The sequence below is a fragment of the Hevea brasiliensis genome, chromosome 12 (genome assembly GCF_030052815.1).
Source record: "Hevea brasiliensis isolate MT/VB/25A 57/8 chromosome 12, ASM3005281v1, whole genome shotgun sequence".
Lineage (NCBI taxonomy): Eukaryota > Viridiplantae > Streptophyta > Magnoliopsida > Malpighiales > Euphorbiaceae > Hevea > Hevea brasiliensis.
This window is the reverse complement of record NC_079504.1, coordinates 11,869,917-11,894,644: the sequence shown is the minus strand read 5'-3', so window position 1 is coordinate 11,894,644 and position 24,728 is coordinate 11,869,917. Positions and strand designations below refer to the sequence as shown.

At 34.6% G+C, this 24,728-nt stretch overlaps 3 protein-coding genes across 4 annotated transcripts; 2 read left to right on the top strand and 1 right to left on the bottom strand.

Moving 5' to 3' along the window:
• The first annotated feature begins 804 nt into the window (after positions 1-804).
• LOC110651206 (alcohol dehydrogenase) lies at positions 805-3,201 on the top strand. The gene is made up of 10 exons (XM_021806465.2): positions 805-963; positions 1,062-1,198; positions 1,298-1,344; positions 1,466-1,791; positions 1,878-1,960; positions 2,056-2,131; positions 2,219-2,280; positions 2,373-2,468; positions 2,587-2,748; positions 2,837-3,201. The coding sequence occupies exons 1-10, from the start codon at positions 927-929 to the stop codon at positions 2,951-2,953; spliced, it is 1,143 nt and encodes a 380-aa protein (XP_021662157.1). The 5' UTR covers positions 805-926; the 3' UTR covers positions 2,954-3,201.
• A 474-nt stretch (positions 3,202-3,675) lies between these two features.
• On the bottom strand, positions 3,676-13,952 carry LOC110651207 (putative transcription elongation factor SPT5 homolog 1). The gene is made up of 22 exons (XM_021806466.2): positions 13,386-13,952; positions 10,299-10,537; positions 10,053-10,199; positions 9,785-9,943; positions 9,583-9,666; positions 9,265-9,335; positions 8,802-9,159; positions 8,559-8,714; positions 8,360-8,457; positions 8,228-8,276; positions 7,996-8,148; positions 7,776-7,919; positions 7,251-7,344; positions 6,928-7,089; positions 6,794-6,842; positions 6,614-6,708; positions 6,434-6,512; positions 5,553-5,607; positions 5,338-5,455; positions 5,120-5,263; positions 4,438-4,538; positions 3,676-3,963 (listed from the first exon to the last, which is right to left on the bottom strand). Exons 1-22 carry the CDS (start codon positions 13,717-13,719, stop codon positions 3,718-3,720), a joined length of 3,135 nt encoding a protein of 1,044 aa, XP_021662158.2. The 5' UTR covers positions 13,720-13,952; the 3' UTR covers positions 3,676-3,717.
• Positions 13,953-16,628: 2,676 nt separating this feature from the next.
• LOC110649920 (probable glycosyltransferase At5g25310) lies at positions 16,629-24,063 on the top strand. Of its 2 annotated transcripts, XM_058131125.1 has the most exons (8): positions 16,629-17,085; positions 17,212-17,358; positions 17,454-17,518; positions 21,543-21,612; positions 22,315-22,533; positions 23,134-23,277; positions 23,361-23,496; positions 23,575-24,063. In XM_058131125.1, exons 1-8 carry the CDS (start codon positions 16,711-16,713, stop codon positions 23,802-23,804), a joined length of 1,386 nt encoding a protein of 461 aa, XP_057987108.1. In that variant the 5' UTR covers positions 16,629-16,710; the 3' UTR covers positions 23,805-24,063. The 2 variants fall into 2 exon arrangements, with proteins under 2 accessions (XP_057987108.1, XP_057987109.1); XM_058131126.1 differs by lacking the exon at positions 17,212-17,358.
• The last annotated feature ends 665 nt before the right edge of the window (positions 24,064-24,728 follow it).

Sequence of the window (24,728 nt, the reverse complement as noted above, 5' to 3'; positions counted from 1 at the left end):
TATAATTACAATTTAAATTGTTGATAACAATGTAATTATATCCTGCTGCTAATCTCGCTATTAAAAATTAACAAATTGTTACCTCCGTTAATCCAATGGTGGCAGTTTAGTAATTTTATGTTCTTTGCAACAAAAAAGGAAATTGGATAAAAGAAAACTTCAAATAAACAACAAAATATCAATGGAATAGTAAAGTGAGAGACTTGAGTTGTCAAAATCTCATCCCTTAACTTTTTCTGACTCACTGGCAAATTCTGAAATGGTTAGAAGAATAACAAATAGATTTTAAAAATAAAAATTAAAAAAAGAAAAAAGTGCAACATTCCAATGCCCAAAACCAGGCTCCAATGCCCAAGTCCACCTTGCAGCCACAGTTTTGGATTCTATATAATTTATATGCAGCAAGTTGCCAAGCTGATAAAACTCACAAGTCATATTTGAATTTTTTTTTTATTTATTTTCAAATTCTATCAGAATTAATTGATTTAAATAATCTGATTGGTGGTTGACTAGAAAAAAAGAAGGAAAAAAAATATGTATATATATATATATAATCATTGGTGGGTCCAATTACACAGGCTTTTGACAATCCTGGAGGAAAAACCTTCTTGACTTGGCTATTTTAAAACAGTAAAACCAGGGACAAATTTCCTATGAACTAAAAAATCTGGGAATGGTTTTGGCACAGCCTCTTGTATTTATGCTGTAATTTTCAAGTATTAATTAATTTTAATTAACACTTGACATATTATTAATTAAACTAAATCTCTCACTTAACTTGTAGCTATAAATACATCTTAATTGGCGCCATATTCAACATCAAGGACAAAACTCAAAACCAACTGTTATAATTCTGTCGTAGACTTTTTTGTAGCGGAAGCTTAATTTCTGAGTTTTCATTTCTGAAGCAGAGAAGAAAAGGAAAGATGGCAGGCACTGCTGGAAAGGTCATTCGTTGCAAAGGTAATTAACAGAAAATTAAGAAGCTAATTAACCAGGACTTGTGCCAATTTTTTCTTTCTGCTGTAACTAATGCATTATGTTCTTTTGCATATGTATAGCTGCTGTGGCATGGGAGGCTGGGAAGCCACTGGTGATCGAAGAAGTGGATGTGGCTCCTCCTCAGGCCAATGAAGTTCGTTTGAAGATCCTCTTCACTTCTTTATGTCACACTGATGTTTACTTCTGGGAAGCCAAGGTAAACTAAAGGTTCAGAAAAAAAAAAAAAAAAAGAATGATTTATTATTATTTCTAATTTCTGCTGAACCATATTCGACATTTGTTTTCTACTCTGCAGGGTCAGAATCCATTATTTCCTAGAATTTATGGTCATGAGGCAGGAGGGTGAGTAAATATATACTAGATTATTCACAGTTATGCTGTCTTCTTTTGAGTGATGATCTCTGATGCATAGCGAAAAATGGGAATCCTTAGTTTTTTTTTTTTTTCCCCTGTTGTTAACTAGGATTGTGGAGAGTGTTGGTGAAGGGGTGACTGATCTCAAACCAGGCGATCATGTCCTCCCTGTGTTCACTGGGGAATGTAAGGAATGTTCTCACTGCAAATCTGAAGAGAGCAACATGTGTAGCCTCCTCAGGATAAACACAGATAGGGGAGTGATGCTTCATGATGGAAAATCAAGATTCTCAATCAAAGGAAAGCCTATTTACCACTTTGTTGGGACATCTACCTTTAGTGAGTACACTGTGATTCATGTTGGCTGTCTTGCCAAGATCAATCCCTTGGCTCCTCTAGACAAAGTCTGTGTCCTAAGTTGTGGAATCTCCACAGGTACAGAACTATTAAAAACCTTAATCCAAAACCCTTTTCTGATTCTTTCTTTTCTTTGTATATTTATGGATAAACTTATTTTTTAGGTCTTGGTGCCACTCTGAATGTTGCTAAGCCTCCAAAGGGTTCAACAGTGGCTATCTTTGGATTGGGAGCTGTAGGCCTTGCTGTGAGCATCCCATACTGATTGTTCTTGCATTTCTTTTTCTCAATTTAAGGTTACTTCTTAACATCCTAATGCATATGGTGCTTCCATGTGATTAGGCTGCTGAAGGGGCTAGGATTGCTGGGGCTTCAAGAATCATTGGTGTTGATCTGAATTCAAATAGGTTTGAAGATGGTAAGTCTTCCATCTCCCAGAAGAAGGATCATCATCTATCACTACCTGTGCGATCTTGCTAAGTTCATTTCTCTTGTTTGCTTACAGCAAAGAAGTTTGGAGTCACTGAATTTGTGAACCCAAAACATCACAGGAAACCAGTTCAGGAGGTTTGTCATTAGAACAAGGACTTGTTTACAACGAAATTATGGGTCTTTTATTGAAGCTAACATTAACATTTCGATCATTGAATGCATTTCAGGTGATTGCTGAGATGACTGATGGAGGAGTGGACAGAAGCGTAGAGTGTACAGGAAACATTGATGCTATGATTTCTGCATTTGAATGTGTACATGATGTAGGTTTCCTGACCCCCTGCATTTCATTGTAGAATCCAAATTCTTTCATGTTCTATATTCTTACCACATCAATTCCAATACGGCATTTTATTAAATAAACCCAAACTTTAATGCCAGGGTTGGGGAATTGCTGTACTGGTTGGAGTGCCACACAAAGAAGCAGTTTTCAAGACCCACCCAATGAATGTTTTGAATGAAAGGACTCTCAAAGGTACCTTCTTTGGAAACTACAAGCCTCGCACTGACCTTCCTTCGGTTGTGGAAAAATACATGAACAAGGTAAGCTCTGTTCCCAATTTTTTTGAACATGAGAACTTGCCAACAATAGAACTTTTTCCAACTAAAAAAGTTATCTAATGTTACACAGGAGCTTGAACTTGAAAAGTTTATCACCCATTCAGTCCCTTTCTCTCAGATCAATAAGGCATTTGAGTTGATGCTTAAAGGGGAAAGCCTTCGCTGCATCATCCGTATGGAGGGATAGAAACAACCGTCATCTACCAAATGAAACTAGAGTAGAAGTCGTTGTATCTCATAATGTCTGTGTGTTTTTCGTTATACCCATTTGTGGGGATGGAAATAGAGTACCGTTGCTCCCACCACAGCTGCCCTTCTCAGGATCATAAAATTTGTATTACGAGAATGTACATGACTGTACTAAAAATTGCCCGCTGGCGTTGGGCTCTCATAAATAAATAAAGATATAAATAATCCATACCCAACATTTCAACATTCTGGTGAATCGTGAATGCTTTGGGCTGTCCTGACGTTTCGAATCTGAAGCTACAAATCAACTTTACAAACCAAACAAGTCTATTTTTACAGAGGCTTGATTGTCTCATGTTCGTCAGTCTACTAAAACGAATGAAATAAAATGTGCAAGAACAGTTAAGTCCATCAGTTATACTGCAAAATTCCAGGAATAATCAACAAGAGTAATAAGATTAGATTTCATGCCACGTTTATATACTTGTGCACTATTCGCCGTCATACAAAATGATTGTGGATGCAAGCAACCAACCAAGGGTTTCAAACACTTGAAAAAAATAAATAAATAAATAAATGGTCTTTGCTAATACTAAACTATGCCCTCTGTAGGATGGAGTGAATTTCAATAGCTCAATATTGAAATAAAAGCACAAAAGAATTCTAGATGGCAGTTGCTGAGGGAGGGAGAGTAAAGACACAGCCACATGAAATCCTCAATGATAGAACAAATATAATTTCATTCATTTATTACCATAACAATCATGGTTGTGCTAGTTTTGCCAGTATAACCATGTCTAAAATCTTAACGTCAAGAGTGTCATCAACTTTTACAATTCCGTCAGATCCATCTACACCAATTAGCTTACCAGTGGCACCACGATGTGCACCACCCATGATCTTGATCTTATCTGATTTCCTCGGTACCATTATGTCAATTTCATTTGGAAGAGCTGTGATCGTTTCCCCATTGCCATTAGCCCCTAGGACTACCCTACAGGATCCATCCTGAAATATACAATACCAGCATTAATTAATTCATTACATGAATAGTTCAAGAATCCAACGAGTGCAGGAATTCCAAGGAAAGAGAACATATGTGAGGTGCCACCCACATGAACACAGTTTGGGCTGTAATGTAGTATTGAAAAAGTTACGAAGATCTTAAAGGACAAACTTATTTGGGAATAAACAATGGAAACTAAGCAAGCTAAGTAGGCACTCCCTTACTAGCCAGAATTTATGTAGGAATTAACGCTACATTTAGTAGACCGTAATGTAATCAAATTTTCTATTGAATCTCAATAGAAAATTTGAATTCATTACATTACATTATGGTGCACCAAACATTACTTGAATGAAATCCTAATTTTTTACTGGGGCTAAACATCACGCCTAATATTCTACACAAAGATTTAAAGTGAGTAAAGACTATTTATAAAAAGAAAAAAAAAGAAAAAAATAAAGCCTACTAGGACATACCGGAAGCACCTCCCTGACAACGCCAACAGAAGATTCATCAGCAGCCTTCCGTACATTAACTAGAATGTCTGGCATGAACCATAGTCCTTCATTGTCCCCTCCTGCAATTGAACGGATGTCAACTTGTAAATTTGCTAAAAATAATTCAAATTGATGTTGAAGCATGACAAATCACTCTTCATGGATCCGGCGGACAAGAAAGGTTTTGCAGAAAGACAACTAAAATCCAATTCATACTGTAAAATTTATCATTTAGCATCTTTGCAGTTTTATGGCAAGAAGAATAGAATCGATTTAGTATTCCATAAAAGCACACAAAAGATTGGATTCAGAACATCATAGAATTTCAAGCAGATTTAATCATACTAAACACCTTTCCATTTCTGGAATCAAGGCACCAAGGTTGGAACCATGCATATGTGCACTCAATTCCAGAAGAGAGAATCATTTTCATTTTCAGAAGACATCACAAGCTCCTCAGTAAAGCAATATCATGATTTAACCCCAAATTGTCTAGTTGCAATACTAAAACTTCCTTCGCATACCACATGTAGCCTAACAATATTTCAACAAAAACTTGGAAATTGGGAAAGAATATTCTAGAAATATTATGTATCAAAATTAATCGATCCTTCACACCATTATGACTAAAATATCAAAGACTGAAAAGCACAAATCAAACCTATAACAGGAGACATGACATCGAGGCCACCAGTTCCGGGTGTCATCGGCTGCCCCCCAGGAGTGCCAGGAAGGTAGGCTGCAGTGCCAGGAGTCATAGGCTGCCCACCAGGAGTTGATGGCAAATATGGGCTTGGAGCATTCGCTACAAATACATACAGTTGGTTACAATATGGAAATTACCATGAAATTGTAATCCAAAATGAGACGGTAAACTACCATAGCCAGAACTGTTATCCCTTGGCGTTCCAGCATCACTGTAACTACCACCAGGAGTGCTAGCCCACCCTGAACCAGGAGTTGGAGCTTCGTATGCCCGAGAAGGGGGACTTCCAGGCTGGAAAAGGAGGGTAAAGAACAATATATTAATTTTACAAATACACAACAGGACATAATAATTTGCAAGGTTTACAAAGCCAATGTCAAGTACTCACTTGATATTGTGGACTAGCTCCCCAAGAAGCAGGATTCCCATCCTCCCAATTATCCCTATATTGACATCACGAGTCCAAGAATCATTCTTAGGTTTCAACAAATTGAAACATTCTTCAGGAATATTCTAAATCTGACATGATTAAAGGTTTTCGATATGCTTGATGAATGATGCTAGCACAAAAGAATCAATAATCCATAGTAAAGCGCAGGAAATTGATTTCACTAGACAACAGGGTATTCACAATGCTCTATGTAGAACTTTAATGCAACACTTACACATGCTAATGGAGAACTAAAATGAAAAACAACTTTGCAAGAGTAAGGACAAAAAAGGGGCCAAACCAGATCAGTAAAGATAAACATAGTGTCTCCGCTTGACCCTAATAACAACAAAATGTATTTTTCTAAAACAGCAGAACATTTTGGAACAAGAAATTGTAAAAAGCAATGGCAAGACCTTAGACCTCCAATTGTTTAAAGTCATTTATAAAGAATTAACTTGACTGCAAAGACAGAAAGCAATTTAAAATATGGGAAAAGCGGCACATAAGGTTGTGATTGCTCATTTTTGTTGTTTGCTCAGAATAGACAATGAAAAAGCAGCAGATAAATCTACATTTTTCAAGTGCCACCAAAAATTTAAGACAATCAAAGCTTGTAAAGCAAAAATCCAATCATGCATCCAGTCCTGAAACCAATTGTTTTAAAACAACACCGTTAATCACAATATGCACAGCTTGCAAAGCAAAGATACATTAATCACCCCAGAAATCACAGAAATATTCTCATCAAGTAATATTCAGGGCCTATCTCATCAAAGGACATCATGAAGAGTAAAAGAATAGGAATATGAATTGGTAGCAGCATTTCATGGTCGAACCTAGGAGGACTCATTGGTGAGTAAGGGTTCCATGCTCGGTCACGCATAGGCGTCCTCATGCCATCATGAATAGGTGTTGCTGCAAATGTAAGAGCAGAACAAAAGAGAATAAGGAAACATTAGCATAACAATAATTTATTTGACAATAAATGAAAGCATCCAGGCTTCTAAAGAATGTACCTCCAGCATCTCTCATTGGAGTCATATATGGGTGCAGTGGAGTCCGAGAAGGATGCATGGGAGTTTCACTTCCCATACCATACCGAGATGAATCACTGTTAAATAAATATCAACAAATACAATCACAAAGAATGAACTATAAAAACTAATTAACAATGTTTTAGGTAGAATTTCAATTACCGGTATGGGGTGGATACAACTACATTGTCGGAAATATTATTGCGATCAACTGCAAATACAACAGCAATTACACTCCACATGGAAAATACAAAAAATAAGGGAACCAACTATATAGCATCTATTGGTAAAGATACCTAAAATAACTTTCATTTGGGACTCCAGCTCAACTCGAACAAATTGGCCTTTGATTTCTACAACCCGCCCACGATAGCCTTTGAAAGGACCCTGGCGTATCTTTACTGTGGTACCAACCAGAGCATCATGCCCTCCTCTTCCACCTCTATTCCTTCCTCCAGCTGTGGCATTGAATTAGAAGCACACAGAATTCTTAACCAACATATCGATGATATTACAACATAAAAAACTTTTGGCAGGGTGAATGTTAAAGCAGAGTCAATAGAGTCGATGATGAACCAATTTTGTTCAAGCAGGACAATATTGACCATCAGTAACTTACACTCAAATGGAGGACCTCCTCTTGGAAATCTCCTTGGTGATGCGGGTACACGAGGGGGAGTTTTCAAACTACCAAATCTTGAATAGGAATCACCCTGAATTAGTACATGAGCGAGCTAAGCATCAGCTTGGTCAAGTTTATTTTTGTAGATTTAATCACTAAATTGATTTAGCTAGTTTTCAATTTGAAGAATTCATGTTTAGGTTAATCAACATAAACTTAATGATTTCAAAATATTTCAACAGAAAGACAATTTAATCAATTACTCAATATATTGCAATTTGCGGTATTTTAGGTAATAAATTAAAAAAACTATGATGATAAAGGATGAAAATAAACAAGATTAACTGCAATTTGAACAAGTAATTAAAAATTGGATTTCATATAATCACAAATGAATACCAAAAATATCCAAATCATTCAGCCCCTACAAGGGGCAAATAATTAATGGAGAGCTCACAACTGTAAGTACTTAATGAGTTTTTGTCATAAAAAAAATAAAAAATAAACACAACAAGGACTTACATTTCTATCACCATGGGCTCGACTTCCTCCCACAACAACGCAAGAATGGGATTTAACACAGATAAATCCAGCATGTTCAAGGTGATGACGATCATAGATAAACAAGATTCCTCTGTATATGTGCTCTACGGGACCTTGTTTCCCCTAACAAGATAAGGATAATTAGTAAACTACACATATGTGATTATATCACAAATCAAACAGCAATTAAGAATCTCACTTTGCAAGGACCATCAATGATTCTAACAACATCCTTTGCCGATATAGTATTCTTGTACCGATCTTGCACGTTAAATTTCTTTTCAATCTTGCATTTGATCTCTCTCAATCTAACAAGAGCAACCTCAGATCTTTCTGGGACCCCCTTAAGAACCTGAAGTTAGTTACGACAAGTCAGGAGATTTAACAAGGGATAGGCTAACACACACTTGGGCACTCGAGTGACTACTCACCTGAAAGGCTTCACTTTCTACACGTATAATTACACCAAAGCTCATATTACTGCATCACATGAACAAATATATAAAACTTCAAATGAAGAAACAGGAAAAACAAAAAATGATTCTTCGTGAAATAGAGCTTACTCCAGTAGCACAAGATCATGGAGCTCATATTCTCCAATTTTGGTAACACCAGTAGTTACCTCAGAGCTTTCCACAATATCATCAGCAAAAACACGAACCTGAAGCCAACAGATAATCACATCATTTCCACACACTGGTTGTCCCATCACAAAAGTATTCCATAAGAGCTCAATTGCCGTACAATAAATTTATCACTCACATGTTCCTTAGTTGTATCAGAAAGAATGATAACCACATGCTGCTCCACCTTAACAACCATACCAGTTGCACCTTCCTGGGTACCAGTTACAACCTTGACATGATTACCTGGTTCAAAATACTTGCACAGCTCCTTTTCATTCACCGCAATAGTTCTCTGCCAAAAATAAATAGCAGATCAATAAAAGGAAACCAACACACGAGAGAAGGATGACTATTAAATATCTCCTCAAATAATACTCACTGGAAGGTCCTTCATTTCAGGCTTGATGTGAACATTTTCTTCATCAACTTTCTCAACCCATCCCTTAAGGTTTTTCAAATCTCCCTTGACAATAATAACAGCATCACCCTTCACAAAGTGGCCCTTCTTTCTATTTTCAAATAAGGTTGACAAACTGACCATATCACCATCCCCATTCTCTCCAGGTTTTCGGAACTTCTCAAGTTCATCAAAAGTTGGCTTAATGTTCTGAGCACTAATTGACTTCATTGACACTGTTTTATACAAGAACCCATCTTTAAACAACATGCCACCAATGTTCTCAAAATAATCACCAGTCATAGGATCCCTTCTTCGCTCTACCCGAATGTGCAGTTCTCTGATGACAAAGCATTATAAGAACCCAAAAGAATAAAGATTCAATTTATCAGTATATAGTTCCTTAGAATTATAATGGAAAGAGAGAGTATAATTTCAGAATTACCTAGCTTCATCAACATTCATAAAACGTGGCGGGGGGACAAATGCCTTCTTTTTTACAACCTCTCTGCCCTCCTATGAAAAAAAAAATACAAGCAAAAGAAAACCTAGAATAACTTATCACTATGAAAGAACATTGAGAAGATCATCCTATTAAATCTCTCAAGCAAAATATTTACGATGATGATAAAATGGGAACTGGGAAGTAAATTACTGAATTTAAATAACATGATTAGACAGCTTCATATATAGTGTAGATAAAAAAAAAAAAAAAATTCTGTCCCGAAAGTCTACGATGATCAAATAGCAAGAATCTATATACCAGTTTATTTGCAAGAGCCTGCAAGTCAATCCTTGGAATTAACTTCACTGTAACTCTCTGCCGCACATTATCTACATCTACTACCTTGGAAAAAAGAACCAGAAAAAAAGAGTAAGAAATATTAGCTAAGAAAAACTAAGAAAATATTAGCCAAGAAAAACTAAGAAACAATACAGTAGGTAAAGAAAATTATAGAACATACTTTGGCAAGGTCCCCTTTGTAAGTACCAATCTTCATTCTGACCCAGGTATCCCTTGAAAGATCTATTGCTTTACTTTCAACTGAAAGAACATCAGTCATTTCTTTGATTGGGACAAGCATTATTTTCTGGGCATATATATTGCGGAGACCTTTACAAGCCTGAAGCAGCACAAATTAATTCGTCAATTTTAAAGCTATATGCTATTTGCAAACATCAAGAGCTGAAATGAACTCCATAAAAAAGTGCTAAGCTTGATCGATGACATACCTCTCTCACATGGGCTTCCTTGTCAGCTTCAATATAAATATAGTTTTTGAGATGATCAAGAGCAATAGCAGACCTGATTTGCAACTCAGATCCTTTATCAATATACTTTTGCATTAGGCAAACAGCTGTTTCTCGTTCACGACCAATCTGACAAACATTATACACAGCTTGATAAATATCTTGAACACGAAATAAACTATAATGGACAACTGTGTCAGAGAATAACAAAAGAACTGTAAATCATACCGCACATTTCACCATCCATAACTTTGGATCCCGAACAGATGGCAGAAGAGCTTGTTGCTCAACATCTGTAGTCTCTTCATCATATTCTGTGTGACTTGACCTGGCATACCTCGCTTGAATGCTTCTCTCAAGAGCTTCAACATCTTCTTGGTCATCTTCCCGAGGAAGCAACGGCCTACGATGAACCCTTCTACTATCATCTTCCTCAGGTAGCTCAGCTCCATTATCAACTATAAAATCTGCATGTATATACCAACCTCAGTCTTCCCTATACAAAGCCAAAAATCTAGAATAGAAGTCTCAAGGGGGAAGTCCCATGATACTATCAGAGTAGTTAAATGTTGGTCATAGTCATACACATGGTCATAGTCATACACAGAGATTATACAAAATTCGACTTGACTATAATAGTTAAAAGAAGAAATGGAATTAATATTGGAAACTTGTAAGCACATGAACAGTTGCAAATGAGCAAACCCGAGCTTTGCATAGCTCAGGCTTGGCTCATCATTTTTTTTAGAAGCTCAAGCTCGGCTCGTTTGAAATGTATTAATTTGAAGCTTGGCTTATCTCAAACTCATTTATAATATTAATGAGCCAATCTCAAGCTCGACAACTCACTTATATCAAATCAAAATTTTATTTAAAATTTTAAAAACTTACAGGGCCTATATGGGCCACGTGATGGCTTGATGCCATCTTAAATTTACTTAATGAGGAGGGGGTCCCACATCCCACTTTTCAATTATTAAATATTGAGGAAAAATCTAAATATGTTTGTAGTCAGGTGGTAGCATGGCCTTAGTTTTACTTGAAGACTCTAGTTGAAGTCTTGGTTTAAGCGAGTTCCTTTTTTTTTAGTTCCTTCTTTTGCCTTCTGGAGGAAATTTTATGATTTTTTTTCTTAGAAAAATATGTAGTAAAAAAAAGTTTTTATATGATATAAATATATGTATGACAAAATATATTAATTATTTTCATTGATATGTAAAACTATTTTTAAGGTTTAAAATTTTTTTATTATATATGTGATTAAATGCAAATTTTAAATATTAGCATTTGTTAGGTCAATGATTAAGAACAATATTTAAATTTGAAAGGTCTTTTATTCAATCACTACCATCCTCTTTCATAGTCTCAATTGTGTGAGTTCTTTTTTAATTTTGGTTTTATTTCCTTCAAAACAGAAAGATACTGATGTAAAAATAATTTTAGAAAGATAAATTTACAAACAAATCTTTCATAGAACTAAAAGATCAGGCTAGTAAGATAGTAATCCATGAACCAAAAAGATATGGAAAAAGGATCAAATAAGCCCCTATACTTTCAGTCGAGGGCCAAATAAGCTCCAAATAAGTTTTTGACCAAATAAGCCCCTTGTACTTTCTAATTAAGGTCACATAAGTCATTACCTAATAAAATATTATTTTCTAATAATAAAATATTATTTTCTCCATTTTTTAATGATAAGATGTTAAAAATAATAATTTTAATATTAAATAATTTTTGTTCATCGTGTTCTTCAATTTCTTTTTTTTTAATTTTATTTTAATTAAAAATAATAAATAATTTTTAATATTTAAAATTAGGAAAAATAATATTTTATTATTGGAAAAATACTATTTTATTAAGTGAGGACTTATTTGGCCTTACTTAAAAGTATAGGTGCTTATTTAGCCCAAAATTCAATTTTGGACTTGTTTGACCCTCGACTGAAAGTAAGCTTATTTGATCTTTTTTCCAAAAAATATCCTCATTCCCATAAGATCCACAAGACTTGTCTCACCATTTTCAATTAGGTAATGTCTTCATTAGCTACGCAGTGTTTAATAAATAAATACTTACAAAATTAAATGCATAAACACTCAATAATCCCCGGATTTATGAATAGTAATTTTCAAATGAAAAGGGATGTTTGACTCCCATAATCCATAATGCTTGTTTTAAATCATCAATAGGTACCTTCACCAAGTCTACTTTTTAGTCCTCAAGTATCACTTCTATGTGTTTCGCATTGAGATTACAAAAGACTACAGTGATTCCTACAATAAAATATGAATCGAATAGCATTTAAAAGAATATTTCTTCAATTTTTAGAGAGCTGCCTAGAAGGAGCTTCACCAACTCAACAAAACTCAACTAAGAAGGAGCTTCACCACATGTCCAAAATCTAAAGAGAACCTGAAGAGTGACTATTTAGTCATGCATCAAAATACTTCTGGGTATCTTTCACTATATACATATATAGGTGTTATTAATGCAATAGCACACCACATGACTTAATAGTTTAGAAGAGGCAAGAGAAAGTAAAATGGTTTAACCTCAACATTTGGATCTCATCAATACAAAAAGAGATCTTAGACAGCCTATTTATCTATTACTGACAATAAGATTAACTCCACATAGTTGTGTTTGCACAAAAGAAAAACTCAGCAGACAAGTGAATATAGACACATCCACCATATTGCTACATCTTATATTTTGATTTATATTCTTGTGAGTTCAATTTCAGTATTTATTTTCCAAGCTGCCAGACTGCACAATATCTTCATATGATTAAGTACCAACACATAGAAACAAGAATGTGCATACTATCAGACTTTTATATAACCTCAACCCCCAGTTTCAATCAAGTTGACAAGTCAATTAGTATTTCTATCGAATTCTAATATTCCAGCCCATAAGAAAACCAAGTAATCCCTATCCTCTAAACTGGTTCGCAATTAGAATTCACTACCTAACTCTATGTGTTAGCGCGCAAGTGTTTGTGTATCTGTCTATACATACACAAAACGCAAAAAGGAAAAAAAAATAAAAACAAAGTCTTTTTCTTTTCTAAACGTGAATCAAACACACTCAGCTCTAATTTCGCCCATATTCACAAGCCAACTACTATTTCTACTAGACTTCCGAATCAGAGTTCCAATGAAAACCAATTTCACTCAAAACCTCAAAAAATCAAAATGTCAATCATTCGTGAATTGAAGTACCAGTATTCATCTTTTAACCCTAATTTCACAATACACAAGCAAATGCGCCGCATCCTATCCAATCACCAAAGAAACAAAAAACCCAAACACCACGTACCGTCCTCAGCATCCTCGTCCTCTTCCTCTTCTTCATCGCTATCGACCGCAGCTTCGAGATCAAAAAACTGAGTCCCCGACCTCCTCTTTGCCTTCTGCCTCCGGCCACCTCCACTGCCATACTCATCATCCCCATCGTCCTCATCTTCCTCTTCATCGTCCTCCTCAGCAACGTCGTCTATAAAATCTGATCTCCGCCTCTTCCTACTGGAGCCTCCCCTATCTTCTTCCTCTTCCTCTTCTTCTTCGTCGTCCATCACCTGCTGCTCCTGGTCATCGTATTCCTCATCATCTGCATCGAGCTCCTCGTCGTCTTCGTCCCTACGACGAGGCATAGCTTCGTTTCGGGGATCAAAATTCCACTCTCTCAATATCGCTCTATAAAGCGTTGGGGTGTATCTTGGAGATGTACGAATTTGTAGACAGGGTCCGGTCTGATTTGGGGGTTTTATGAAATCCTATTTTTTTATAATAACCCCAGACGGAGAGACTGTAGATAAACGGCGAAGACGCAGGCGTTCGGGACTTGCAATGCAAATATGGGTTAGTCTTCTGCCTCTGGGCCTTCTGTGTCCACGTGTGCTGTATGAAGCCGACAAAAGGTGAAGAAAATTGCTTATGATACGGTGTCGTTGCTTTGGGACATTCGGCGTAACGGGACCGTATAAAAAGAGTATATACGGCACTCGAATTGTCGTTTAATTGTACTATTCGGGAAAACAGAGTAAATGTTCAAATTTTATGTGAGTACTCCTGTGGGGTCTGCAAGAGTTACCATACATCGTCCACCGAGACGTCTGGATTATTTTTATTCGATTCGATAAACGATGGATGTTGAATTTACTAACATAAAATTATAAGTTATTTGTATTTAATTTGTTTACATAAAAACTATAGTAATATGATATTTAAAGTGAAATTTATTAATTAGTTTTGCAGTTTTATAATTAATAACGAAATAATTTTTTAATTTTAAAAATTAAACAATTTAATTTCTCATTTTTAATTTCATTAAGAACTTAAAACTCAAAATCGCTATGTTTAGTCTAACCGTTAATCCTATTAATTTTAATGATTCTGAGAGAGAGAAAAAAAATTTAAATACCTAAATTACCCTTTCTCTCCCTTACGCTCTCTCTCTCTCCCCTATTCTTCATCTCAATCACAATAGAAGCACTGAAGAGAAGTAGTGGAATAAACAATATCCAAATTAAAACCAACCTAGGAGGGTTTCTGCATCTCCATCTCCATCTACCTAATATACTACCCTACCCTTCCAAAAATAAAAAGAGCTTATAAACCACAATCGGGTGAAGGTAATCATATCTGAACCATCTAAACCACCGTGAAACTGAAAAGTGTTCGACCTTGTCATTGTCCTCACCAGAATAACCCATCACCCTTAGCAACGCAACAACTAAATTGCAAAGTCCATCGCCCTCAGCAATCCAACGGCCATTGATAAGCAGTGAATCGTCTATGAGAAGAACCCAAGCCGTTGACACATTCTACATAACCCATTGTTCGTGGATAACCCATTGCAAATCCTTGGAGCAAAAATACTTGGACATAAGCATTTATGGGTTGGGAAAGACAAGAGAGGCGAGTGGCGGCGGGGGATAGGGATAGGGCGTTGGGCATTCAGATTAATTATTTTAATAATTAATTTTAATTAAATAAAGAGTTATTTATCTTTCCCTTAAATTAATAGGATATTAGATAAGGGGATCTAATATACTAAGTTTAGTCGTACTCGTTCAATTATATACTAAGTTTCATTATAATCGCCAAGAGAAAAAAAAAAAAAAAAACACTATAAAGATAATTAAAGACTCAAATTGTTACAATCAAATAATTTTCACTTGCTGACTTAACAATTTAATATCTTAATCTAATCTGAACAACATTATCATTGCTGGGAATTCGCAAGCATCGGAAAAAAAAAAAGAAATGAGTGAAATATACATAAATAAAAATAATTTATAACTTATTGTCATAAAATTTTGAGTTAAATATGATTTTGAGTTTATAAATATATTTTTTTATAAGACTCATCAATAAAGATTATCCCTATATACTTTGAGCTCCCTGATATTTAATAATTATTTTGTTAAAATTATAAAAAAGAAATAATAATAATTTATTTTTCAAAAAAAATTTTTTGGGACATTCTTGAAAATAGGCTAATAAAAAATATTTTTTTATCAAAGAAAAATTAAATTATTTTTAAAGAAAATGAGATATTTTTTAACAAGTCATTTTTTATTAATGAAGTCTAAATTAATAAATCAAAACCTATTAAATCAAGCTGATGCATTTCTATTTATTCAGTTTTTTTTTATTTAGTTTGGCTTAGTCTAATATGAATTTCAATTTATTCTTATTAAAAAAAAAAATTAATCTAATCAATGTTAACCTTTATTTGCTAAGAAAGCAAAAAAAAATTTGATAAAACTTATAATATTAAAATATTTATAAAAAATGAAAACGTTTTTTATTTATTTATTTTTATTAAAATTCAAAATTTTACAATTTATACGATTTTAATGCTAAATTTATTTTAATAAAACTAATAATATTTTAAGTTTTGAAGTAAAATAGATTTAGTATTAAAGTCCGTGTGAATTGTAAAATTTTGAATTATGATAAAAATAAATGAATAAAAAATATTTTTATTTTTTATAAATATTTTAATATTATAAGTTTTATCATTTTTTTTTTGCTTTCTTAGCAAATAAAGGTGAGCATTGATTAGATTGAATTTGTTATTTAAAAAAGAATAAAATAAATTTTACAAAAACCTGAATAAATAGAATTGCATCAGCTTGATTTAATAGGTTTTGATTTATTAATTTAGACTTTTTTTTCTCATTTTTAAATTCATTTTAAATTTAATTTTAGTTATTTTTTATTTTCTATTTTAATTTTAAAATTAAAAATAATTAACTTTATAATTAAGTTAATAAAATTTTCATGATTAATAATTTTACAGAAATAAATATCAGTTAAAAAAAATTTTAAATCTTATTTTTTGTAATAAAATAATTTTATTTTAAAATAATTGCTAATTAGATAAAAATGTAAAACTTTAAAATATAAAATTATATATTTAAATACATATATTTATTTGACTTGATTTAAAATAATTATGTTAATTTTAATTAATAAAAATATTTTTAATATAAACTTTTATTTAAAAATCGAATTGAAAAGTATTAATTAAATAAAACTTGTGAAATATTGTAATCTATTGTTCCACATTTGCACCATCTGTTATGCACAGCGAAAGTTAAGTTCAGTTCACTGGAAACCAATCTTTGCTCCTCATGGGAAGCTTAAACAACAACGGACCTAGAATCTTTACATCTCACCACCAAGCTGCATCTTGCAATCGTACCCAACAGATCGGCGCCATCCTCCTAGTCGCCGCCACCTTCTTCTTCACTCGCCTATTTGACCAGTCATTTCATACCCGCATTCCCTCCTCCTTCAACCACCACCTCACACCCCAATCGCAGAGCCTTGTCCATGTTACCGACGCCGGATCTCTCTTCTGGCCTCAGCGAGGCTACGGGACCTACCTGTCTCTGAAGATATACGTCTACGAAGAGTACGAGATTGACGGATTGAAGGAGCTCCTTCGCGGCAGAGAGGGAAAAATCTCTGCTGATGCTTGCGTTAAGGGGCAGTGGGGCACTCAGGTATTTCTCCTGCATATCACTGTGTTATATGATTCCGAAGCAAAAATTTGGAAATTGGCTTTGGATTGATGCATATAATTTGAATTAGCAGCTGCTAAAGCTAGGTTAAGTACATTACCATTTTAGGTTAAAATTCATAGGCTGCTTCTAAGATCAAGATTCAGAACTAGAAAGAAAGAGGAAGCTGATTTATTCTTTGTGCCCGCTTATGTTAAATGTGTTCGAATGATGGGGGGTCTTCATGATAAAGAAATTAACCAGACTTATGTTAAGGTAAAACTTTACATATGTCACTTCTTTTTCATCACTTTTTCATAGCATTATTCGTTTTTTTCTTCTTCCTTTTTCCTAAATGTTGTTAATTTTAGGTTTTAAGTCAAATGCCATATTTTAGGCGATCTGGAGGCCGCGACCATGTTCTTGTCTTCCCTAGGTATGGATTAATCTTCTTTAGTGTTGTTTGAAACTTATAAACGGCTGATTGAATGGAGATTATGAAGTACAAGTGCTTGCCTTCACAAACATGCAGTATAAAATTAAGTCTTTCACCTTTTTGTTTTTGGAAATAAATGACTTGGCTAAGATTCAATTTCTTTGAGTTATGAAATGATTCTTGATTGGAAACAGTTATTATTCAGTGTTGTTTTGTAACATGATTGAACGAAAACACATATTGTAGTTGGCTTCTTTAAGTGAGGAAAAGTTGTGATTTTTAGTGGTGTAGGAGACTCATCGACTCATCTCAACTCAACTTTTATCCAAAAAATTTGAGGTCGACTATATGAATTATCTTTCTCCATTCTAAATGATTTTGGGTTAAATCCTCGGAAATGTATAATACTTAAAGGTCAGGTCATGTTGTACCACTCTCCTCCAAGTCAGTTTAGGTCTACCCCTTCTTTTCTTTCTATCCTCTAACCTAATGTGCTCTAATTGTTTAACTGGAGCCTCCTTATGTCTACGCTTCACATGACCAAACCACCTCAATCTCCCTTCTCTCAACTTATCCTCAATTAGCACCACTCCTACCTTTTCTCTAATACTCTCATTACGGACTTTATTTAGTCTAGTATGGCCACTCATCCACCTTAACATTCTCATCTCCGCAACTCTTATCTTAGACACATACGACTCTTTCAGTGCCCAACACTTACTACCAAATAATATGGCTGGTCGTATGGCAGTACGTTAAAATTTCCTTTTAACTTATTGAGAATCTTGCGATCACATAAAATTCCCGTGGCACGTCTCCACTTCAACCATCCTTCTTTAATCCTATGACTAACATCCTCCTCACATCCCCCATCTACTTGAAGGACTGAGCTGAGATATTTAAAGTAATTACTTTAGGACAATACCATTCCATTCAAACTAACTTATTCCCTATCACCAATTCGGCCCTCACTGAACTTGCAATGCATGTATTTTGTCTTCGTTCTACTTAACTTAAAGCTCTTTGACTCTAGAGTACTTCTTCAAAACCCTAGCTTTCTATTGATTCCTTCTCGCGTCTCATCTATCAGAATTATATCATCCGCAAACATCATGCACCAAGGAATACTTTCTTGTATATGTTTCGTCAGTTCATCTAAAACTAATGTAAAAAGGTAAGGGCTTATAGCTGAACCTTGGTGTAATCCACCTGAGATAGGAAAATCTCTTGTGTCCTCTTCCACTGTGCGCACAATAGTAGTTGCTCCTTCATACATATCTTTCAACACTTGTATGTACCTAATGGATATCCTCTTTTGTTCTAACACTCTCTATAAGACATCTCTCGGAACACTATCATAAGCTTCTCCAAATCGATAAAAACCATTTGTAGATCTTTCTTCACATCTCTATATTTCTCCATCAAGCTTCTAATGAGAAAGATCGCTTCTATGGTTGAACGACCGGGCAAGAAGCCAAATTGATTGGGAGAGATAGAAGTATCATGACTTAGTCGATGTTCTACAACTCTCTCCCACAACTTCATAGTATGGCTCATGAGTGTAATTCCCCTATAGTTTGAGCAACTCTGTATATCTCCCTTATTTTTAAAAATAGGTACTAAAATACTCCTCTATTTATTAGGCATTTTTTTTGAATTTAGAATCTTATTAAACAATTTAGTTAACCATGTCACTCTCATATCTCCCAAACACTTTCACACTTCAATTGGTATTCCATCGGGTCTACAGGCTTTACCCACTTTCATTCTCTTAAGTGCTTTCTTTACTTCTAAAGATCTAATCCTTCTAGTATAATTCACTTTCTTTTCTATTGCTTTGTAGTCTATATTCACGCTATTACCATTTTGACTATTATTAAAGAGATCATCAAAATAATTTCTCTATCTTTCTTTAATGTCCTCATCTTTCACCAACACTTTTCCTTCTTTATCCTTAATGCATCTAACTTGATTGAGATCTTGACATTTCTTTTCTCTCTTCCTTGCTAATCTATAAATGTCTTTCTCCTCTTCTTTAGTTTCAAGTTCCTCATATAACTTTTCAAAGGCCTGCGCCCTTGCTTTACTAACTGCCTTTTTTGCCTCTTTCTTTGCTATCTTGTACTATTCATATGCTTTATTATTATCAAACTTAGGTAATTTCTTATACCATTTTCTCTTTCTCTTTCTCTTTACTTTCTTTTGTACTTCCTCATTCCACCACCATCTCTCTTTTGAGGGTGGTCCATGTCCTTTAGGCTCTCGAAGTACTTTTCTAGCTACTTCTCTAATCTTTGATGCCATCTGTATCCACATACCATTGGCCTCCATATCCAGCTTCCATATTTCGGACTCGAAAAGCTTATTTTTAAACTTCACTTGCTTTACTCCTTTGAACTCACACCACTTTGTTCGAGCTACACTATTTCTTCTAACCTTACTTGAATTATTCCTAAACTTGACATCCAAGACCACTAACCGATGTTGACTTGTTAAAGCCTCTCCTGGAATGACCTTGCAATCCTTGCATAGAGGTCTATTTGTCTTCCTGGTTAAGAGGAAGTCAATTTGGCTTCTATGTTACCCACTTTTGAAAGTCACTAAATGTAACTCTCTTTTTATAAAGTAGGTATTTGCTAGTATTAGGTCGTATGTTATAACAAAATCTAGTATACTTTTTCCCTCCTCATTTCGGTTGCCAAAACCAAAACCTCCATGAACATTCTCATAACATTGCCTATCACTTCCTACATGTCCATTCAAATCTCCACCAATGAAAACATTCTCTTCATTCGGTATGCTTTGCATTAGATCATCCATATCTTCCCAGAACTTTTGTTTACTTTCACTATCTAGTCATATTTGTAGAACATTAGCACTAACTACATTTATTGTTTATCCTTCTAGTACTAGCTTTACTAATATAATTTTATCTCCTATTCTTTTCACAACTATTACAGCATCTTTCAATGTCCTGTCTATGATTATGCCCACTTCGTTCTTGTTTCTCTCCTTTCCGGTAAATCACAGTTTGTACCCTGAATTACCCACTTCCTTGCTTTTCTCTCCTACCCATTTAGTCTCTTGAATGCAAGCAACATTCATCTTTCTCCTTTTCAAGGTATCCACAGGATCTATTAATTTTCCTGTAAGTGATCCAACATTCCAAGTATCAACCCTGATTTTCCTTCTATTCTGTTTCCTTCCTAATTGATCTCCTTCTGTGATATCTTCTATTGTTCTCTATGCCTATCTTGTGTTCTGTTCCACTATCTGTTCTACTATTTGTCCTACGGACTAACTTCTTTACCCACACACGTCCATGATGTGGGAACCCTTGCTCATTTAACACCACACCCGGGAGCCGGCATGTTTCGTCGCTTTTTGGTGAACGCCCTATACCCTTGCATATTTCTCATTACACCCGGGTTTCGATGTAGCGCGTCATAAGTAGATGACGCCCCAACGTTTATATTATTTGAATCCATATCATAAGGTGTAACGAAATTTTTACGCTGGTTGTCACCTACCGCAACCCTCCTCCCTTATCCGGGCTTGGGACCGGCTAAGCGCAAACTACTTAGGTGGAGTTTGTAGGAGACTCATCACTCATGATAAATGTCCTTTTTTTCTATTTTTTTTTTATTTTACCTTTTCTTTTCTTCTGCAAGTTTTATTTAGTGAAAAATGTGAAAGATTTTGCCCATTGAAAAGATTAAGTTCAAGTTTGTACTGATTCTTCATCAGCACAACTGCCACTGTGCTTTAGATTTTCCTTGCAAAGGGAGGGAAGAAGAAGAAGAGTGGAGAGAGAACTTCTGTTAGATAGTTACATCAGACAAAAACAGGGAAGTAGATGGTTTCTTAGTGATTTGTCATTCTCATGTGTGAATGAGAATTCTAAACTGATTGATAATTAATAAACTTTTGCAGGCGAGTTTTGTTTCCTGCATATGATTTTACACAAAATTTACTAGTTTTTCTTGCTACTAATGCATACGTGCCTGTTTTTGCTTGGTTGCAGTGGTGCAGGAGCTCACTTATTTAGATCATGGGCAACATACATAAATCGTTCCATAATTCTTACTCCTGAGGTATCAGTCATACGTCTGAAGATGCTTAATTAAGTGAAATCATTTCCTTTTCCATGTTTTTTGGGTTGGGATTGAGAAGAGGCTTTGGGGGGGAAGTAAAGAGGAGGTTTAGAAATTCACATATGTTATTGTTATTAGGAACAAAATAAGCCTCCAATGTCAGAAATCTTAGCATGGATTCAATTTGAGGCCTTGGATTAACTTTTAGAACTAGTGTCAAATTATTTAATTCTCTTAGATGAAATACACATTATATTTGTTTTTGGATTAAATCAGAAAATGATACTCTATAGTCTTTTCACACAATTGGCTCGGTTATTAATTTTTCAAACTTTTCTCGCATGGTACTTAGTTTACTTTCAAATGGTAAAATCATGTGTAACATCCTATTGTTTATAGTTCTTTCGGTAGTTTTATGATCCTGTGTTCCATTTCTGGGTCCTTACCTGTCTCTGTCTCTCTCTTTCTCGATCATGCATGGCAAATTAGTTGTGTTTATGTTGCATTTGTAGTTTGTTCCTGTTGTTACCTTTATGTTTCATTGATGAATCTTAAAAGCACATTCGTTAATCTTGCTACAACTATTCGTGAATACTTCAATTGAGTTTCATTTGGTTGCCTGTCCATATATTTAGTCTCCTTATACTCTATTTCCAAGCTAATTGTTTGACTTTAAAACATGCTGCTTGTGTGTTAGTGTAGGGGGATCGGACTGATAAGAGAGATACAAGTGCTTTCAATACATGGAAAGATATCATCATTCCTGGCAATGTTGAAGATGGTATGACCAAAAGAGGAGCATCGATGGTTCAACCTTTGCCATTGTCAAAGAGGAAATATTTGGCAAATTATTTAGGTCGTGCACAAGGGAAAATTGGCCGTCTTAAGTTAATAGAGCTTGCAAAGCAATATCCAGATAAGGTGTGTTCTTCTATAAGTGACTTTCTGATTATCAGAATGATTATCTCCATGTGCAGAAATGTTGGTTGATTTAGTTGAGGTGTCAATATGGATTTAAATTGAAGAACACATTCTTTGTTATGAATAAGCTTTGGTTTTCATCATTTATTTCCCCATTTGGAAATGGACTATGATGCATACTTTTAGACATGTTTAAGTTCACCTAACTAGTCAAAAGTAAAGTTTATATATAATTATTATTATTATGTTTATTTAATGGATAGTGATGCTTTCTTTGGTTTGAATTCTTTTTGACGAACATATTTTTGCTTACACATGTTATATTAAATCCATATCGTATTTCTTCATCGTGTGCTTTTGTTTTGAATGCATTGGCAGTGACATTAATCTGTGATTTAACTGGCAAGTCCTGCATATTGTTTGTGCTTATGTGTTCCTTGCATAGGCAGGCAACGCTGGTCTTTGATGTTCATGTGTTGTTGGGCCAAGTGCAGTTACTGTTATAGACTTGCAACATTGCAGTTTTGCATGCAATGACAGTTACATTATTAATTGTATAAGTAATATAACATATGCACCATGACATGACATTGTGAGCAGTTGGAATCTCCAGAGTTGAAGTTTAGTGGCCCTGACAAGCTTGGAAGGATGGAATATTTTCAACACCTGAGGAATGCCAAATTCTGCCTTGCTCCTCGTGGAGAGTCTTCTTGGACACTTCGCTTTTATGAGTCCTTTTTTGTGGTCTCTCTCTTTCTCTTTCTTTCTATCACACACACACTAACACAGCGGCCAATTGAAATGATGTTATATTTTTTGTAAAACAGGAGTGTGTCCCAGTCATATTATCAGATCAAGCAGAGTTACCTTTTCAAAATGTAATTGACTACACCTTTTTTTCAATCAAGTGGCCATCTGCTCGAATAGGTCCTGAGCTTTTGGATTACCTAGAATCGATACCAGGTCAAACTTAACATACTTGTGTCATTACCATACTAAACCAGATCATGCAATCAATTGAACTTTGTTTTTGTGTTTCAGATGAAGATGTAGAAAAGATGATCGCCAGAGGGAGACAAATAAGGTGTTTATGGGTATATGCCCCAGAAACTGAGTTTTGTTCTGCAATGCAAGGAATAATGTGGGAACTGCAGAGAAAAGTAAGGCAATTCCACCAATCAGCTGAGACATTCTGGTTGCACAATCGAACTATTGTGAACCTAAACTTGGTTGAATTTTCTAGTTGGAAACCTCCCATGCATTTGCCATGATTTTTCTTGGAAATACTTGTGCTTGCCTGTATATCTGGGTGCTTTGCATCTTCAATTTTTTTATTTTGGCTGTAAGCTTAATTAATGCCTGTCTAGTGCCACTAATTCACAGTTTGTAGAACAAGTTTCTTAATTTTTATAGGAATTTAATTTGTAAGTCATGTATAGGCATCCAGTCTGGTTACAACTCCGAGAAATTGTTAATGATCACACTGGTGGTTGTATTTTTGCCAAATTATACAGTTGCAGATTCATCCCATTGAGTAGTCTCTTTGTGAAGTTTATTATGTATTTGGTTCATCACTCATTCATCTTGTATTTTCTTAGATTTGGTATTTGGTTGGAATATATCTCAATTTTGCTCAGTTTCTGAGATGTCTGGCCGTGTTTGGATTTAGAAAACTGTTGTGTTTTTCCTTTCCACTTCTCGTCTCTATTTCCGGTTATCTTTTCCATGGAAAATTGGAAAATAAGCATCAAAATGTATTCAACACAAATTTATTTTCCGTGTTTTATCGGGACAGTTAAAAGTTGAAGACCCTTTTTAGCAAAAACATGTTCAAAATTACACCTTAGTAAAAGGAAATTGAAATTAAAGAGTATAATAAAAATACTCAAAACAATTTTATTTATAAGCAGGGTCGAAGGGTTGAGGAAGGGGCTGTGAATTTATTTGGGGTATAAATTATTTAAATATATTTTTTTAAAGAGTGGGATTTAAATTCTATATCTATTTTATTATTAATTATTAAAATTAAAATAGTGGTCAATTAGGCTAATGAAGGAATTTTACTTATCAATTCGAAAGTATGACATAAATATGCTACGTGTTAAGACTTCTGGATGTATATAAATCAGTCTACAAATAATATATTAATTAATTAAAATATGGTAAGTTATTTCAAAAAAAAAATTATGGTAAGT

Coding starts and splice junctions, on each gene's coding strand:
- LOC110651206 (XM_021806465.2), top strand. CDS start 927: ATGGCAGGCACTGCTGGAAAGGTCATTCGTTGCAAAG. Junction 2,132..2,218: donor TTCAAATAGGTTTGAAGATG/GTAAGTCTTCCA, acceptor GTTTGCTTACAG/CAAAGAAGTTTGGAGTCACT. Junction 2,469..2,586: donor CATTTGAATGTGTACATGAT/GTAGGTTTCCTG, acceptor CTTTAATGCCAG/GGTTGGGGAATTGCTGTACT.
- LOC110651207 (XM_021806466.2), bottom strand. CDS start 13,719: ATGCCTCGTCGTAGGGACGAAGACGACGAGGAGCTCGATGCAGATGAT. Junction 8,149..8,227: donor TAGAAAGTGAAGCCTTTCAG/GTGAGTAGTCAC, acceptor AACTAACTTCAG/GTTCTTAAGGGGGTCCCAGA. Junction 6,513..6,613: donor TCCAATGAGAGATGCTGGAG/GTACATTCTTTA, acceptor TTACATTTGCAG/CAACACCTATTCATGATGGC.
- LOC110649920 (XM_058131125.1), top strand. CDS start 16,711: ATGGGAAGCTTAAACAACAACGGACCTAGAATCTTTACATCTCACCAC. Junction 17,519..21,542: donor CATGTTCTTGTCTTCCCTAG/GTATGGATTAAT, acceptor GCTTGGTTGCAG/TGGTGCAGGAGCTCACTTAT. Junction 23,497..23,574: donor TTACCTAGAATCGATACCAG/GTCAAACTTAAC, acceptor TTTGTGTTTCAG/ATGAAGATGTAGAAAAGATG.